General features: G+C 35.0%; 1 protein-coding gene and 1 long non-coding RNA gene across 7 annotated transcripts in view; one reads left to right on the top strand and one right to left on the bottom strand.

Annotated features, from left to right (window-relative positions):
* The window catches only part of LOC106670472 (uncharacterized MFS-type transporter C09D4.1-like), a 49,502-nt gene that overhangs the window by 11,670 nt on the left and 19,760 nt on the right, over positions 1–18,072 (bottom strand). Inside the window, exon 1 of one of the 6 annotated variants that reach the window (XM_014400865.2) lies at positions 2,827–3,097. The exons of the other annotated variants lie outside the window; for them this stretch is intronic. Within the exon in view, the coding sequence (XP_014256351.1) occupies positions 2,827–2,866 (40 nt within the window). The 5' untranslated portion in view covers positions 2,867–3,097. Of the gene's footprint in view, positions 1–2,826; positions 3,098–18,072 lie in introns of those variants that run through there. 6 annotated transcript variants of the gene reach the window in all.
* LOC112128394 lies at positions 1,717–2,881 on the top strand. The gene is made up of 3 exons (XR_002910970.1): positions 1,717–2,434; positions 2,539–2,713; positions 2,798–2,881. It is a non-coding gene; the product is annotated as an uncharacterized LOC112128394 (long non-coding RNA).

Genomic DNA, 18,072 nt, shown 5'->3' with positions numbered 1-18,072 from the left:
CAAGGATGGCACAATTACACAGAAGACAAACACTTTGAGTGAGTAGAAATACTTTGTTTGAATATAAAATATATTTTGCATTGTATAAATTCACTTTTCCACATCCTAAATGTAATTGTTAAATGTAAACATTGTTTGTAAATCCCAGGCCCTGAAGATGATCTCAATAAAAGATCGAAACGTTGGCACGATAAAGAAAATGTTTTTCTGAAACCTACATCACCCCGACCGCATCTCACGATATCTGAATAACTATCGATTAACGGTCAGTAATCTCTACACATTTAACATTATTATTATTTTTTTTTTGAACTGGCTGGCTTTCCCTTTGTGGTTATTAACAAATCTTGTTTCATCTGTGGTCACATATTTATAAGCGATTTTTTATTTGCATCGAACTACTTTAAGATCAGAAATAATTGTTATATATAACAATTACAACATATACAATATGAAGAAGGATTCTGGTTTTCCTCCCACCCACGAAGAACTCATTCTTCAGGAATTCATTTCGCCACCTGTACACAGTAACAATTAATTTATCCTAAATTTAACGTTTTGCAAATCAAATTCACTCTTTTTCCGACCAAATCCAACCTTTTGCTAATCAAATTCACTCTTGTACAAATCAAAATAATACTTTCACAAATCAAATTCACTCTTTTACAAACCAAAATAATACTTTCACAAATCAAATTCACTCTTTTACAAACCAAAATAATACTTTCACAAATTAAATTCACTCTTTTTAAAATAAAATTCACCCTTTTACAAATTAATGTCACTCTTTTACAAATCAAATTCAACCTTTTGCAAATCAAATTCATTCTTTTTCAAAGCAAATTCATTCTCTCTTTATAACAAATTCACCATTTTGAAAATGAAATTAATTCTTTTTAACACAAAATTCACCATTTTGCAAATCAAATTCATTCTTTTTAACACAAAATTTATCCCTTTGCGAGTCAAATTCATTCTTCTTCAAACCAACGTCACCCATTTACGAATTAATGTCACTCTTTTACAAATCAAATTCAACCTTTTGCAAATCAAATTCACTCTTTTTCAAAGCTACTTCATTCTTTTTTTTATAACATATTCACCATTTTGAAAATGAAATTAATTCTTTTTAACACAAAATTCACCATTTTGCAAATAAAATTCACTCTTTTTCAAACCAAGTTCACCCTTTTACAAATTAACGTCACTCTTTTACAAATCAAATTCACTCTTTTGCAAATCAAAAACACCCTTTTTCAAAGCAACTTCAATCTTTTTTCATAACAAATTCACCATTTTGAAAATGAAATTAATTCTTTTTAACACAAAATTCACCATTTTGCAAATCAAATTCATTCTTTTTAACACAAAATTTATCCTTTTGCGAGTCAAATTCATTCTTCTTCAAACCAACTTCACCCTTTTACAAATTAATGTCACTCTTTTACAAATCAAATTCACCCTTTTGCAAATCAAAATCACTCTTTTACTAACGAAATTCGCCCTTTTGCAAACCAAATTCACTATTTTTAAAATAAAATGCACCTTTTTACTAATTAAATTCACCCTTTTACAAATCAAATTTTTTGTTTTGCATATTAAATTGACTCCACTGTAAATGAAATTTTCACTTTCCGATTCGCACTCTTTTTCATATCAAAAACCAAATTCACTCTTTTGCAAAAATAATTCACTCTTTTGTCAATTAATTACATCAATACGAGTTACGATTTGGTTTTCCTCCCACCGAAGACGACATAACCATGTTTTCCCTACTTTGTTGATGCTTTTCACGACAACCCATTTCGTTGTGCCACTAAGGATTAAATGACGGCCTGACCCGGGATGGCAAATCCAAAATCGATCACAGATCACCAATACCACACGTACACAATAACAACGATCCGGCCGATAAATTGAAACAGAATGAAGTTACACAAATGCACGAGAGATTGAGTTCAAAAGATTCAAAGTGATTTGTTTATTTGGGCTCGTCTTTACTCTCTGACCCCGTAGAAGCGATCAGAAAGAATTGGTGAAGTTATAGTCTAAAGAAATTTTTCTTTTGTTACTTCTTCGCCTTATCAGTTTTGACACACTTCATCGATTTTCCACCTATTTTTACTTTTGAAGTTGCCCATGAAGGAACTCGAGAAAATAACAATCCAGAGTAGATTTTGGCAGAACTCGGCGATTTTCTTCTTACGTTACTTTACTTGCAGCCACGATGCAACAGGTTTTTGATCCATTCGACTAACATCTGGCTTTCTCTTCTATTTGAGTTTCTTCCAACACGTACCCGGCTTCGGACATGGTAACGCTTGTATAAAGTACTGCACTGTTAAGTACTGAGATGCGGATGATCGATAAAAGTGAAACGGCAAAATTATGAGAAACAAATAAACACGAATCTATACATAAGCCAAGTTACATGGTAAGTAATAAGTTTCAATAACTTCAATCAGTTTCAGTCAAAATCAAAACCTTGAATAATAATTGAATATGTCTTAAAATAGAATTTGTTTTTCCTGACTTTAGAGGATTGACGATTGTTTTCCAATAGTGAGTTTACAATCTAAAGCAATGCCATGGCGAAATGTCATGTTTTGTTAACTGAAACAAGATAATCCCGTTGCCTGAAGCTATAAAGAAATCACTTTTAAAGATAATCTTTTGAATACGGGAGTAATCCGCGTTTTAAACAATGCCACAGGTGAGTATTTAAAATTTGTCGGTCCTAAATTAGAAGAATTTTCATTTTAAAAAAGGTACGTTCTTTTTGGAAACGTTCTTATAGGACCGTATAGTCCGGAGGTGTGTCGTTACCTGGGAAGGTGTAGTGACGTTCGGAGACGATGTTGGACATTTGCAAACTTTTCCGGACCAAACGGCCTTACTTGTTCGCGAGCCTCGGTGACTACTGGTCTCGGCGGTCTTTCCTTTTCACGACACTCCAACTACAACCACCGGTTTCTCCCCACCAGAACCCCTGTCAATTGTACTTATCAATTAGCGGAACGGTTCGACATTTAAACATCGTCCATCAATCTATGAAAATTTCGGGACGCATTCTGTACCGATGGGCGGAGGGGAGGCGAATTCTAGATATAAACCGATCTTTATCAATTTATGTTTTTAAACATAACGCATAAATATGCAAAAAATAACACTAGAAATAAGCTAAACTTCCAATAAAATATCAGTTAATATTGGCTCATTTCCATAACAACTTATTTTCTTTTGTTGATTTTACACCTTCCTAGCTTTTATTTGAGTGAATTTTTAAAACATAATATTTTGCGACGCTGACATAAGAAAAAACCAATTGACAGTTAATTTCTGAAATTTTAAATCTTAAGCTTCTGAAGTTTTCTTGGGGTGCAGAACTACAACGTCAGTCTCTTATAGCCTCTTCAGATAAATCTCAATTATACACTGAGTAAATTAATTAATACAGTGCTCTCTCCCGAGAGAGAGAGAGAGAGAGAGAGAGAGAGAGAGAGAGAGAGAGAGAGAGAGAGAGAGAGAGAAAGTAAGTGAATGAGTGAGAGAGTGCGTGAATTGAGAGAGTGAATGAGTTTGCGAAAGAATAAGAGAGTGAGAATGCGTGAGTGAGAGAGAGAGAGAGATTATGTGAGAAGGTGAGTAAGTGAGAGAGTGAGGGAGAGTGAGTGAGTGAGCGGGAGAGAGTGAGTAAGTGATTGGGTAAGTGTGAATGCAAGAGTACGTGAATTAGAGAGGGAGTAAAAGGATGGTGAGTGAGTGAAAGAGTAAGCGAGAGTGAGTTAGTGTATTTGTGTTTGAATGAGCGAGGAGTGTGAGAGAAAAAATGAGTGTATGTTAGTGAATGATTGAGTGAGTAAGGGAGAGTTTGTGTGGGTAATGGAGTGTGTGTGGGTGATTGAGTGCTTGCCTGAGTGAGTGAGTGAAGTAAAGTAAGTGAGTGAGTGGGTGAAATAAAGTAAGTGAGTGATTGAGAGTGAGGGAGAGAGTGAGAAAGTGAGTGAGTGAGCGAGAGACTGAGAGAGAAAGAGAGAGAGAGAGAGAGAGATTGTATGTTAGTGAGTGATTGAGTGAGTGAGGGAGAGATTGTATGGGTATTTGAGTGTGTGTGGGGGATTGAGTGCTTGCGTGAGTGAGTGGGTGAAATAAAGTGAGTGATTGAGAGAGTGAGAGTGAGTGAGTGGGAACGAGTGAGTACGTGATTGGGTGAGAGTGAGTGAGTAGTGAATTAGAAAGGGACTAAAGGGAAGGTGAGTGAGTGAGTAGTGAATTAGAAAGGGACTAAAGGGAAGGTGAGTGAGTGAAGAGTAAGCGAGAGTAAGATAGTGTATGTTCAAGTGAGTGAGTGAAAGAGAGAGTGTAAATTAGTGACTGATTGAGTGAGTGAGGGAGAGAGTGTATGTAATTGAGTGTGTGAGGGGTGAGTAAGTGAGAGAGTAAGCGAGGGTAAGTGAGTGAGTTAAATAAAGTGAGCGATTGAGAATGAGTGAGAGAATGCTAGAGAAAAATTTCGATTTTTTTTAAGGCACAGGGAACCTAAAAAGGGCCACTTGATAGAAACTACACTTCGTTTTTCGGCGCAACGCAATACTTTCTCCTCCTTCAAAGGGAAAAACTGAAAAAAATAATTTGATTTAAAAGTTTCAATACTTTAATTTCAAAAAGGAACATAATTTTCATGTATTTCCAAAATGTTTTTCCGTCATAGTCTGCAACGTAAATGTTTTTAGTTACCAACATTAACGAATATAAAAAATTAATCACCAACTTAGAGGTTATCACATCGAGAGATCGAATAAGATTAGAGGCAGAAATCAGAAAAGCACCAGAAGGACATGCCTAACCACGAAAAAAAAATCATGGTCTGCAATGTAATTGCTTAGCACAAAACACAAACGAAAAAAAACCTCACGGCAGTAAGGAGTGAGAGGTAGATTTCTTTCTTTTACGGAATCAATCCAGCGGTGCTAATTAGCTACTTTAAAAATTATAGAATAATTTGAAAACCATGGGTTATTTATTTTGTACAAAACTCACATTTTATCTCAACCAATCTTACATAAAGATAAATGAATTCAAAGCGGTTATTTGGTCAATCGGACCACGAAATCTAATGGATTTATACAAAACAAATATCATAAAAGTATTGCAATAGGATAAAAAATTAATCAATTGTTCTTGTTTCTTATTAACAGCTGGCGTTAAATTAAATTAGATTCGGGCCGTTTTCCTTGACCACTGAAAATAATAAAAATAAAATAATGGTTTACTAATTAACTACCTAATTTGAAATTTTATTTAAGCTATTTAATTATTTTGCCACGTTACTTCACTATTACTTTTTGGTAACAATGTGAGATTTACGGAAAAAGACGTGTGATGTCCAAGCCATATTTATTAATAATATAATTTTAGGGTCTTTTGCTTTTTACCGTGATTTCTCTGTCAATTTAAAAGAAATCTTGGCATATTTGGTAACAAAAAATTAAGAAACGCCTACTGTTTCATTTTATTGCAAAAAAGAAATTAATTTGATATTTTAAACGAAAGAAATTAAGTTTAAAAATATAATATTTGAGAAAAAATCCCGATTAAAAATGGGATATTTTCAAATTATGATAACTTTTAAAATACTGCTTGGATTTGAGCCAAACCGAGCTTAAAAGTTACAGGAAGAATCCAGCTTAAAAACGGTCCCAAAGATGCCAAAATCCAATAATGAGGAGCGTATCTAGGAGGGAGTGAAGATAAACAAACCGAGCTGGTTGTTGTGCTGGATAAAACTCAAAAAATTTGGTTGAATTTTTACTTTCGTCCCCTACAACTAGGCGACCCCCAGTCGATTTGGATGAAAACAATCCCAACCGTCCTTATAGGATTCTTTACCACCCTGCCAAATTTCATCGCAATGTGATCAAAAATGCGACCGTAAGAGCGCTAGATTTTTGAAGGAAATCTACCTAAAATTAAACATCAACTTACAGGTTTCTTGATATCAAATCGAGTGATCGGAGTCGAAGATTCGGGCGGAAAACCAAGCCAAAACGTGCCCAGTTAAGAGGAACCTGATTTAACGGAAGGTTTATCAGTGGTAACAGATCAAAGTTTTATAATTCTGAAATATAAGCTTCTCCGCTTAATTATGGCTAAACTAAGACATATAACACATAACATCTTCACTTTCCCCTTTTACACCCCCCTTGGATCCGCCACTGCGAGAGGTGCTAAAACTAAATTTCATATTAGTTTCACGAAAATAATTATGGCCTAGTTTACTTGAAAAATATTTGGTTTTTAGAAATTTTTGGGTTATTGATAATCTTTGGAAACTTTTACTATATTTTTATTGCGATCTACACAATAAAGCTGTGTGAAACTATATATTCACATAGTTGATTTGAGTAAGTTGAAAAGCGAAATAAAAATATTAAAACACAGAACATTTCAACTTTAGAAAAAAATTAAAACAATAAAAAATTAACGGAACCAGGGCCCTATTCACAATAATTGGCGTATACGTGTCAGATATTTCGGAATGACCATAAAAAATTTGTTAGTCAATAAGTTGAAAAATCCCACGTTATCCGTGGTTGAAATATTTTATTTATTTTGTCTATTACATGGCGTTCCGGGCTTACGGCCCATCATCAGCACCTAAACATGGAAAACCTCATGGTACAATTGCCATCCGAAGATACACACATAAGTAATTTACAATATTTGTATTATTTATTTATATTTATATTTATTTTTGTAAATGTATGTAAATTACTTATGTGTGTATCTTCGGATGGCAATTATGCCATGAGGTTTTCCATGTTTAGGTGTTGATGATGGGCCCGAAACGTCTATGTAATAGACAAAATAAATAAAATATTTCAACCACGGATAACTTGGGATTTTTCACCTTTGGGATAATAATTTCTACAAACCGTGGATTTTAAGAAAAAGATAATAAAAAATGTGGTTTAAATCCGTGACCCACCAACCTGGTCGTCCCCTTAAGTTAAACTTTATGATTAGGTCATGTACTACTAGCAAACATAGGACTGGGTACTTGGAGGCATCCTTTGGTAGTTGCAAATTTGTATAGTCTGATGACCAAGTACAGAGCGTATTATCCGACTACTTAGTTTTGCTGATATCCATGTATGGTACACCATTTCTTTCAATATGAGATAATGTCAAAAGCTCCTTCCAGATAAACAGTTCTATTAGAAGGATTTTTGCTTGATGGTTCCTACCAATTCGCATAACCTATTGTACGGTATCGTAAGATACTACTACTAGCATAGAAGGGAGGTCCTTGGGGGGTTAACCTAGGGTAGGTGATATTTGTATAATCTGATGACCAAGTTCAGATCTTATTACCGGACTTAGTGTTGCTGATACCCAGCAGACAGTCGGATGGTCTATACCCCTTCTTTGAACTTCCGCCTTAAAGGACCCTGGAGTAGTTCCAAGACCTTTAGATAATTTACATTTTGGATCTCATGTAGACACTTAATTTGCTATGTATTCAAATCGTCTATAATTGTTTAGTTTATAATTTTTTCACAATTATTATGCCTGATTTAAACTCGTTGTGCCCTTCTTAGAAAAAAACTTCTATAAAGATATTTTTGTCAACTTTAATATAGGTTATCAAAGACTATACCGAAATTAATAATGGTACGCCTTTGCATTCCTTGGAAAAGATTTCTGATAAAATCCTGAGGAATTCATTCTCATTCTACAAGAACAGCCGTTTCCAAATTTTCTAGGGTGTTAGGATCTGTGATTCGCCGTCGTACTCGCCGATTAAGTTGGTCCCGAATGTGTTCTGGACTTCGAGCTCGTTGACCCCAAGAGATAAAGTGTCCTTTAAAATCGCGATTATATAAACACAAAAAAAAGAAAAGGAAAGGAAAATGTGTAGGGGAAGAACAGTTGAAGCAGCAGGTGGTGCAGGGGTCATTATACTTTTGATGGCATGTCTGCCTTTATTATTAATTTAAATGGTACAATTTAACAATTTGACCAAAATTCAATAGGACTTGTACAATCTAAGTAAGCAATTTAGTGAAGCCGATTTTTTTTTTTTCGGCCGGTCTGGCTTAAGACCAAGAAATTTCTTTCCGTTGGACCGGTCTATTTTTAAAATTAAGCTTGGATTTAGAAGTTTTGACGTTGCATATATAAGTTTAATAGACCTAATTATAAAATTCATTGATGTATTTTGCCGTTGTGCTTGTTCAAATCAACTATGTGGACTTACAGAATTTTTTATGTAGATTGCAATAAAATATAATAAAAGCTTTCAAAGTTTATCAATAACCAAAAAATTTCTAAAAACCAAATATTTTTTAAGTAAACAACTAGGTCATAATTTTTTTTCGTGAAACTAATATGAAATTAGCTCCTCCAGAGAACCCTAAATATAAATTTTTGTTGGAATTTAAATTTTTTCGATTTTTGCCCCCTAAAATTTTTCCGATTTTTGACAAGTCGTTATCGGAATATCTGATTGAACCGGCTATAATTAAAAAAAAAAAAAAAAAGCTAAAAGGATTTAACGCCAAACAGGCCGTTTGAAAGAAGAGAATCGAAGTTTTTAACAACGCATGTACCATTAAAATATATAAAATATTTCTATAAGAAAATACACAAAATAACAAAATTATTTGTCAGTTATTAATCTCATTTTTAAATTGAAATAATAGTCAGATTTTAATGTTTGATACAGTTATAAAATGTCCTTGACAATTTCTTTAAAACGAATTATCAACCATGAAATGGTCAACTAGCTTTTCAGAAAAATTATGTCAGAGCTTTCTCTAGGAGTTAGGCTTCTTGGTCGTCAAAAAAGAAAAAAACGTTTGATCCAAATCGGTGAACCACCAACCTGGGTCGTCTCCTTGTTAGTATACCATTGGTTATACAGATGACCTAGTAGCAATCATCAAGCTCCTTCCAATAAATTATGTCTATCTAAAAAGGTGCTTTTGACAACACCTCATATAGAAAGAACGGTATAGACCCTCACTACCCGCAAGATATTAGCAATGCTAAGAAGTCAGATAAGATAAGCTCTGAACTTGCTCATACAGTCTATAAAATAACACCCGTCCAAGGATGCCCACAATGACCCTACTTCTATGGTTCCTCGTAGTACATGACCTAGTCTTAGGATTCCATACAATAGGTTATGCAGATGACCTGGTAGCAATCATCAAGCAAAAATTCTTCCAATAGAACTATGTCAATCTAAAAGGAGCTTTTGACAACACCTGTTGTAGAAAGAAATGGTATAGACCCTCCAACTACCAGTTGGATATCAGCAATACTAACAAGTCAGAGAATAAGCGCTGAGAAAGGTCATCAAACTATAGATTCTAGTCAAGGATTCCCCAAGGACCTCCCTTCTTCCAGGTATAGTTAATGACTGTTACCTCTTAGGAAGTAAGCTCTAAACTTGTTTGGAACTGTGTTAACACTTTAAAGATATTGAGACAAAACAAAAAACTAATGCTGATGTGGTTTCTCGGACATGGAGGTATAGAAGGAAAGGGGCGGCCAATTTACAAAAAAGGGCAACTCATCATCCTCTGTTGGTTTAGGTTATAACGAGTCAGTACATATTCGACCATATGCACTGTGACCAATATTAGTCTATTGTGTGATGTCCATTATTATTTAGAGCACTCTGTTAAGCTTAAGACTTTTGAATATACCCAAACGTTTAAGGGCTCCCATGTGACACCTTTCAGGCCTTGTCTTTTCTTCTTCCAAGAATAGGAGTCTTAGCCTGCAGAACATGTTGTGCTGTTTCTTCTGTCTGGCTTGTTGCTGCTGCTCTGAGTTTATACATACGTCTCCAGAGTCTGCAATGTCCAGACAGTCCTACTATCTTCTTTAGAGGTCATATGGAGCAAAAAAAACTTTTTGGCTGTGCTGAGCTTTCAGTGGTTTATTCCACCATCATTAGGGCCTGTTCGAAGTTCGATTAAGATTGTTTTAGAGATGTTTATCGACATGCAGCAGGACCAAAAGCTCAGCACAGCCCAAAAAGTTGATTTTGTTTCATATGACCTCTAAAGAAGATCTTATCACCCAAACTTAACTTGCTGCAGGTCGATAACCATCCATAACAGCCTTCTATCAGTCAAGTCCTACCACTTCCTAGGCTTAGTAGTTCATTGGCAGTTTGTTTGTTTCATGGCTGTTCTGGAATACAATCATATTGAACCAAAGTCTTATCTTTTACCATTTGTCTGATGGATCTTCGTTGTTAGCAATATGGTATGTTCCAAAAGGGTTCAGGGCTGATAGATGTCATCACCAAACTAACCTTGTCCAGTTAATATCTTCGTCATTGCCTCTCTGTCCTGAGTGCCCTCGTGCCCAAACAACTTAACTTTGACATTGCTCCCATTTATCTAACAAGGACTTGATGCAATCCCAAACAACTCTGGGCTTTACTTATCCTTGATGGTTGGTTTGGTTTATCTAATGCCTTGTGGCATTTCGTCATTAGCACACATACAAACATAAATTAAATGGATAGCATCCACATAAATAGGGAAAGAAACATACAAACTGACAGATCTAATTAACAAATTATGATAATTGATACCAAATGATGATAATGATACCTTTTATTGGTAAGAATTTAAAAAAAATTAAAACATCACTGAAGGCCATGAAGAAATTTGGAAAACTTCTTCAACAAAATATGCATAGACAAATACTGGAGAGACAGGAAAAAAGATGCAAAGAACATATAGGATCGTTCAATGAAATTGACGGAACTTCAAATTAAGCGACTCACCACACAGAAAACTATCACAAACCAGATAAGCGAGAAAGTATTTACACAACATACAAAAATAAAAATAAAACATACTTGACAAACTTTGAAATATACAAACAACACATTAACAAAATTTCATAAACAAACAAATTAACAAAAGTTCATATGCACATCCCCAATGACCTTGTAAAAGATTTGACTTCACAGAAATCACCCAGGCTTCTTCAGGTGACAGGCCAAAACAGCAAAGATAGGAAGACCAAGATCGGTAAGGATAAAATTACAGGTTCCTCACATCACAGACCGTAAGAGGAAATCTCACAAAAAAGTCTTAAAATAATCATAAAAATTTGTTTTCTACTAAATTTTGATATTGCTTGGGAAAATATAACAATGATTCTCCTTTTTTATTAAAATCTAAAATAAAAAAGCGCAGTTTCCTCATTTCAATATTCCTAGAACATTTGCTGTTACCTCAAGTTTCTCTATGAAAAGTTAATACATATTTAATTTTTTTTAATTCAAAGAAAGCCATAATTTTTGAGCCCCTGGAACCCAATTTATAGTTAATAGGTCAGTTATTTTATAATTAATAGTTAGGTTTATTCGGACCTTATGAAGAGGGTATACCTATAGTTTTCTTTCAAATTGACCTTATCCCTGATTTTTATATCAATATTGAAGGCTTATATTAATTATACTGAAGGAATAAGGTTTATACAAGAGAGCACTTATTATTTAAAAACTGGATTAAGATAAACAATTTTTTTTTATATTATTATTAGGTGCGATGGGACCAACTGTGAATGGTGTTGCAATTTGCAAACCTTCAAGGATTTCTGATTTATAAATAGTTTAAACTCTTTTCAAACTCACCCAATGGAAAATAATCAATTAATTGAAAGTCAGTAATAAAGAGATTAAATCTGATAACTGTGTAACTGAAGACCAAAATCTGGAAACAGATTAGTTAAAGATAACAAGCACTGAGTAATATTTCAAAGGAAAATTTTAAGGATTATTTTGTCAGAGCTCAGAGGAAGAAATACAATGGTGATCGGAATTGATTATAAAAGATATACCAAAATCCACTGTTATGGAGAATGTAAAAAATAATATCTTTAAATGGATTTTTTAGGTTAGGTATAAACAATAATTGGCAAATATTATATCAACAAAATGCAATGAGGATTAAAAAATTGAATTTGAGACAAAACACAATACTAGTTTGCTGATAGATCACAGTGGTTGGCTATTCAACAGTACAAGCATTGCTCAATCTACTTTTCTTAGTAGAAAAGAAATCCAGCTCCATCTTGTTGAAGAGCAGAAATAATAAAGAAAGAGAAAAAATTTATAAGCATAAAATCAAAAAATCAAGATTGGATTCTAACATTGACAACTCAGACGATGGCTATCAGAACGAAGATGACAATCAAATGAAGGATTTAGTACTGTTTAACAATTAGTAATTCTGCTAAAATTTAAGAAAAACTATCTTTTATAAAAGTAAGAAGTTTGAAGAGCATTGGTATGCCCAAAGCTTCGGCCCTAATTAATTTTCAATATTCTCCCTCTTGTTGGAGAGATACCATGAGCTGGAGGGTCTCGGCAAAACAGTGGTTGTTGTCTGGGTACCCAGAAGGGTAATAAAAAAGGCCGGGACATCATAACCTCTGGACTTAACTGCCATGATACAATTCTCTAACACTAAAAATTATAAATTAAAAGAGCAGCAATGGTGGGCCAGTTTGGTATCACATATATCAAGAGCAATGCCAATGGGTGGCCCTTGTAGGACTTGACTCATAGAAGACGATCTCCTCTCACCCGATTAAGGATAGGCCATGGATGGCTGACACATGGGCACTTACTTTTGTGCCAGAGACCCGCGAATATATCCAGAATGTAAAAGTTGCTCAATGTGTCCCACCTAATTGAAGGGTGCAATTCTTTGGCTCCTTAGAGAGAGAGTAGGAATGTGTCTTGAAATACCCAAGACTACCAGCTGGATATTAACAATACAAAGAAGTTGGATAATAAGCTTTGAACAAGGTCAACAGACTAAACAAATGGCACCATCCCCAGTATGCCCCTTAAGCCTCCACTACCATGTTGCTAGTAGTAGTTAACATAATCACAGAGCTTAATTTGTGTACCAAATATGCAAAGAAAAACTTTTAGGAATTCCAGAATGTTACAGTATAAAAAAAACTGTAACATCAGCTAACACCTCTTCCCACAAACTAATATTAGTTGAGCTCTGATAGAAAAACAATACCTCTGGGCCATTTTGTGACTCCCTCCAGCCAGCACTCACCACCTTACTATTGTAACTAATCAGAGGAGTGTTGAACAACTTCTTAGCTACTCCTTCTAAGAAATGACTTCCATTAATGGAACAAATACCTTGGCTTATGCCTTGGCTCTTACAGAGAGGTCCCTGTTCCACTTTTTGGATGGATGATTTTTTTTCATAAACCATAAAGATATGGTTTATGCGTTTTGTAATTATGTATTTTGTTTAAATGCCTGTATTTACATATTAGTGTGAGTGGTGAAATATAGCGATATCATCTTTAAAGGACACATACCTGACCTTTCTGTAAATGCCAGACACATACTTACCCAAAAGTGTCCTTTGTCAACCTTGCATAGCCTATTCTCTCTATTACAGTTCAGATCCTCTGAGGGCAACCTATGAAATGCTTAACTGTACTTTCATCCAGAAGTATTTTCACTCCCTGATGTTCTGACCCTAGGGTCTATACCTCAGGGGAGTGTTCTACTATGGTCACTAGTATCCCCCTTAAGCCAGATGCCCAGGAGATCGTTGCTTCCCAACCAACGGGAGCTTTCCACAGCTAGGTCATTTTGGCCCCCAACTCATGCAAAATATAGTCTAAAACTAACTAACTTCTATAATACAGTTGCATAAATCTATGTACGTTGCGCTCATTCTGATTAGTCAGTGGAGTATTTGATATTCCTCCATCGACCTACACACAGTATTAATAATCTAATCTAAATTAGGGTCGATGAGGTACTTTTAAAAATGTTCCACCATCAACCCTAAACACACACTGCTGGAAGTGGCGATTGTATCGCTATATTTCACCACTCACACTAATAAATACAGGCACTCAAACGAAATACATAATCACAAAATACATAACCCATATCTTAAAAAAAATCCAAATCAACCATCCAAAAAGTGGAACAGGGGACCTCTCTGTAAGGAGCCAAGGCATAACAGCTTCTATTGTGTGGGACACATCGAACAACCTTTCTCTGCATAACCTGTGGAGCTTTGGCCCAATAGCAGGTGCCCGTATGTCAATCATGTATGTTTCTGGCTCAGGGTCTCAGGGGGCCAATTACACTAACTCAAGACGTGCAAGGGCCTCTCGGATGGCCTTGGACACTGATGCCCCATCTTTCTTTGTGTGAGTGTTTAATTTATTTGATTATGATTAGGTGAATTATAAGTTTATTTTTAAAAAACTATTAGTTACTGTTTTATTTTAGAGCAAAATTTAATTTAGTAGAATTAAGCCAATGTCTGAATTCCTATGTATTGTATGTACATGTACAAAAAACAAAGTGTAATAAATAAATTGTTTTAAAATTCATTTTGTATTAGTACATGGTTTTTGAACTGATAGTATAGTAGAATTAATTTTCGGCCATAGAATCAAAAAATTATCTTAATAAAGTGTAAAACTGAAATCTATCACACCGATTTACAACTGGTGATGTATTTTTTTGATGGATTACGTCAAAATGAACTAACTCCTCCGTTGAGTAAAATAGTGACGCAAAAGGCAATCGGGACTCTATGGGATAGAGGTCGCATCGAAACATCAGAGCTCAGATGTTAGCCAAAATGGTCGCCCTCGTAACAGGGCGGCATGGCCAAAAAAGAGGCCGTCCGATTTGAAAATTGGAGGGAATCCTGCCGATTGGTTTGATAACTTTCGAAGCTCTCCAGCAATGCTGGAATCCTAGTCGTCAGGCGAAAGTTGTGCGCCGGTTGGCGCTCGCTCTCCCCGCACACCCGTACGCACGCGTATAACACAATTTAATAAAATTTTCAATTTTACACAATTAATTTTTCATTTTATTAAAGTAAACGTTAGCTCAGTGTTTCCCAAACGTTTGTTTGTGCTTTGCCCTAGGTATAAAATTCTTTCTAAAATTTCCCCCAACATATAAAATTTCAAATTGAAAAATTGAAATGTTCACTTAAGCCTCGTACGCACTGGGATTTTTCTTCGGCCTCTTTGCCGCGGATCTGCGTCTGGGGTTCGTTTTCTTGCGTCCGGGACGCTCCGCAACAGAGCCTTGAATTTGGTGTGTTGCGTTTTAGTATTTTTTGAATCCCATCATAAATGGGATTCTTTACTCAATGTCGCGCAACATTGACTAAGATTTACAAATACGGCGATGTTTGTAGGACGTTTCCTGAGAAGAGTACAGGGACAGGGGAAAGAAAGCAGAACTGTGGCTAAGTTAGCCCAAAAATATGAAGTTAGGCTTGCACATGAGGTTTGCATAAGAGCTTCCACTTGCGAGGAAACGGGGTGATTGCTAGCCTGCTAGCCTGTAGCAGAAACTGGCACCCTAAAATTGGTCTACTTTTTTCGAAATGTGTGGTCAAACCATTCCAAAAGACATTCGTAGTCGACTGGACTCATCCGAACAATATATCGGAATACCGTTCCATCTTCCAGTCTCAATGTGACAAGAAGATCGCGCCCATGCTTATTTCGATCCTTGAATATCCCACTAATCCACCAACGTGGTGGCTTTTTGTTAGCTCTTTTTTTTTACTCCGTAGAGCTACGTAAAGTGCTACTGCAATCCCCGAGAGGGCGACCTCATTTGACATGGCTCAGACTCAAACTAGATGCGGACACGATTTCCGCAGCGACAATGTTCCATGGCAGAGTCTGCGACAAAGAACCGAATAAAGAATTCCAGTGCGTACTAGACTTAAAGAAACTTGAATTATTGAATTGGTTTTTGGAAGGAAATTATTGAGCAAACACAGTAAGTAAATTTTCAAAACATAATGGAGGACTATTTATATATAACGGTCACTAATCACCACACATTACTATTTATTATTTAATTAAGTTAGAACCTTACGTTTGGTGATTGCTGCAAAGAGATTGCCACATTGATTTATGTCAGGTTCCAATTTACTTAACAAGTCTCAAGTCTCCCAATTTTCTTATATCCAACCGATTTCGTTTTATTAGCAGTAAATCATTGGCACTAAATTCGGCTAAATATGAAGATGGAAACGATAACTCTTGCACATTGGGTCGCATTTGGATGATTTTGGTTTCCTCACAAAACCATGCCATCGCTCCTTTTATATTAAGTAAAGTTTTAATTGTCTGATTGCACGAATTGATTTTGCATTTGTGCGAGCTCTTGTTGATACTACATATTTGAAATATCAGACAAATCCAGTAACATTGGCTGCATCATACAAATTGGGATATAATTTTTTTTTCAAATCTTTAAATCAGACAGTAAAATTTTCAGACGAAATTCCGCATTTTTGGAGCAAATGAAACTTTTTTTGACCCTACTTCTATGGTTCCTCGTAGTACATTACATAATCTTTGGATTCCATACAATAGGTTATGCAGATGACCTGGTAGCAGTCAATAAAATTTTCAGATGATATTCCACATTTTTGGAGCAAATGAAACTTTTAAAAAATTTTGTTGCAAATATCTGACATAATCCAATAAAACAAATATCGGTTTTGCAAGAGAGTTATTTGTTCCTTGAAGTTGTTTATTTAATTTTTCAAAGATATCGGCTGAATAACTCACAAACGCCTTACCATCAACCATTAACAGATTTTTCATTTAGGGTTTGTCACTTAAAAAATCACTGTGAGTATAAAATAATTCCAGAATCTTTTCAGGAAGTTCCCTTTCTAGAGCCATCTTACATAAGATATAAGTCTCAAATGGTCTTCATTTTGTTCAGAGACGTTCACATTTGGCGCTAGCTTTAATAGCATTGATACACTTTATAATTTAGTACTTAATGGAGAACAGTAAAAAACATATTTTAGCTACCAGGTTTTCCCTGTGAATAAAACAATGCACAAGGAGCATTTTTCGATTCTCATCTTTCATCAATTTTAAGCGACCATTTCTCTTCCCCATCGTCTTAACAGCTCCATCAGAGCTAGCTTTTAGAAAAATGATGTTACAGCTTGCACTAGGAATGTCAGTAAGGCAAAGAGGTCATCGAAATTATCAGTCAAAAAATTAACTAACATAACTAAAAGTCGAAAAGATTTATTAATCCCCTTAAGTTGATTTATTAAGAATTCCTTTAAATCTCATTTAAAATGAACACGTTTTTATTGGAAAAGTGGAGTCTTCGTTGATATGTGAGAATAAGTAATTTCATAAATACCTCAAGTTTTTCAGTTCAAATTTTGCCTGAGTGACATTGCTAGTGCAAGCTCTAACATCATTTTTCTCAAAAGCTAGTGGACCGATTTTCACGGTTGATAATTAGTTTTAAAGAAATTGTCAAGGACATTTTATAACTGTATCAAACAGTAAAATCTGACTGTTATTTCAATTTAAAAAATGAGATGTGTGGTGTTTAGTGACCGTTACTTGATGATTATCTTCTGGAGGTGTGAGATGCAGTCCCAGGCCCTGAAGATGATCTCAATAAAGATCGAAACGTTGGCATGATAAAGAAGACATTTTTCTGAAACCTACGTCATACCAGACCGCATCTCACGGCCTCCAAATAATCATTAAAACATAAGGTTAATTTCTGACAAATAATTTTGTTATTTTGTGTATTTTCTTATAGAAATATTTTATATATTTTAATTATACGTTCGTTGTTAAAAACCGCGATCCTCTTCTTTCAAACGGTCTGTCGTTAAAATCCATTTAGCCGTTTTTACAGTTATAGTCGGTTCAGTCAGATATACGATATATCAGATATAACGACTTGTCAAAAATCGGAAAAATTTTAAGGGGCAAAGATATAAAAAATTCAAATACAAATAAAAATCTATATTCAGGGGTCTCTGGAGGTGCTAATTTCATACTATTGGGTTGTCCGGAAAATAATGCAGGATTTTAAGTTTTCATTAAAAAAAATCTATATAAAATATTCTGTTTACGTTTACAGGATTACTCATTTGTATGAATGTCAACACTTATTAATCCTCTTCCAAATGATATTGTTTGTTTACCTCTGTAGCATTCCGCTACTTG

This window comes from Cimex lectularius, unplaced genomic scaffold (assembly GCF_000648675.2).
Source record: "Cimex lectularius strain Harlan isolate CLEC.00 unplaced genomic scaffold, Clec_2.1 scaffold31, whole genome shotgun sequence".
In the NCBI taxonomy this organism is placed as follows: domain Eukaryota; kingdom Metazoa; phylum Arthropoda; class Insecta; order Hemiptera; family Cimicidae; genus Cimex; species Cimex lectularius.
This window is presented reverse-complemented; position numbering and strand designations above follow the sequence as displayed.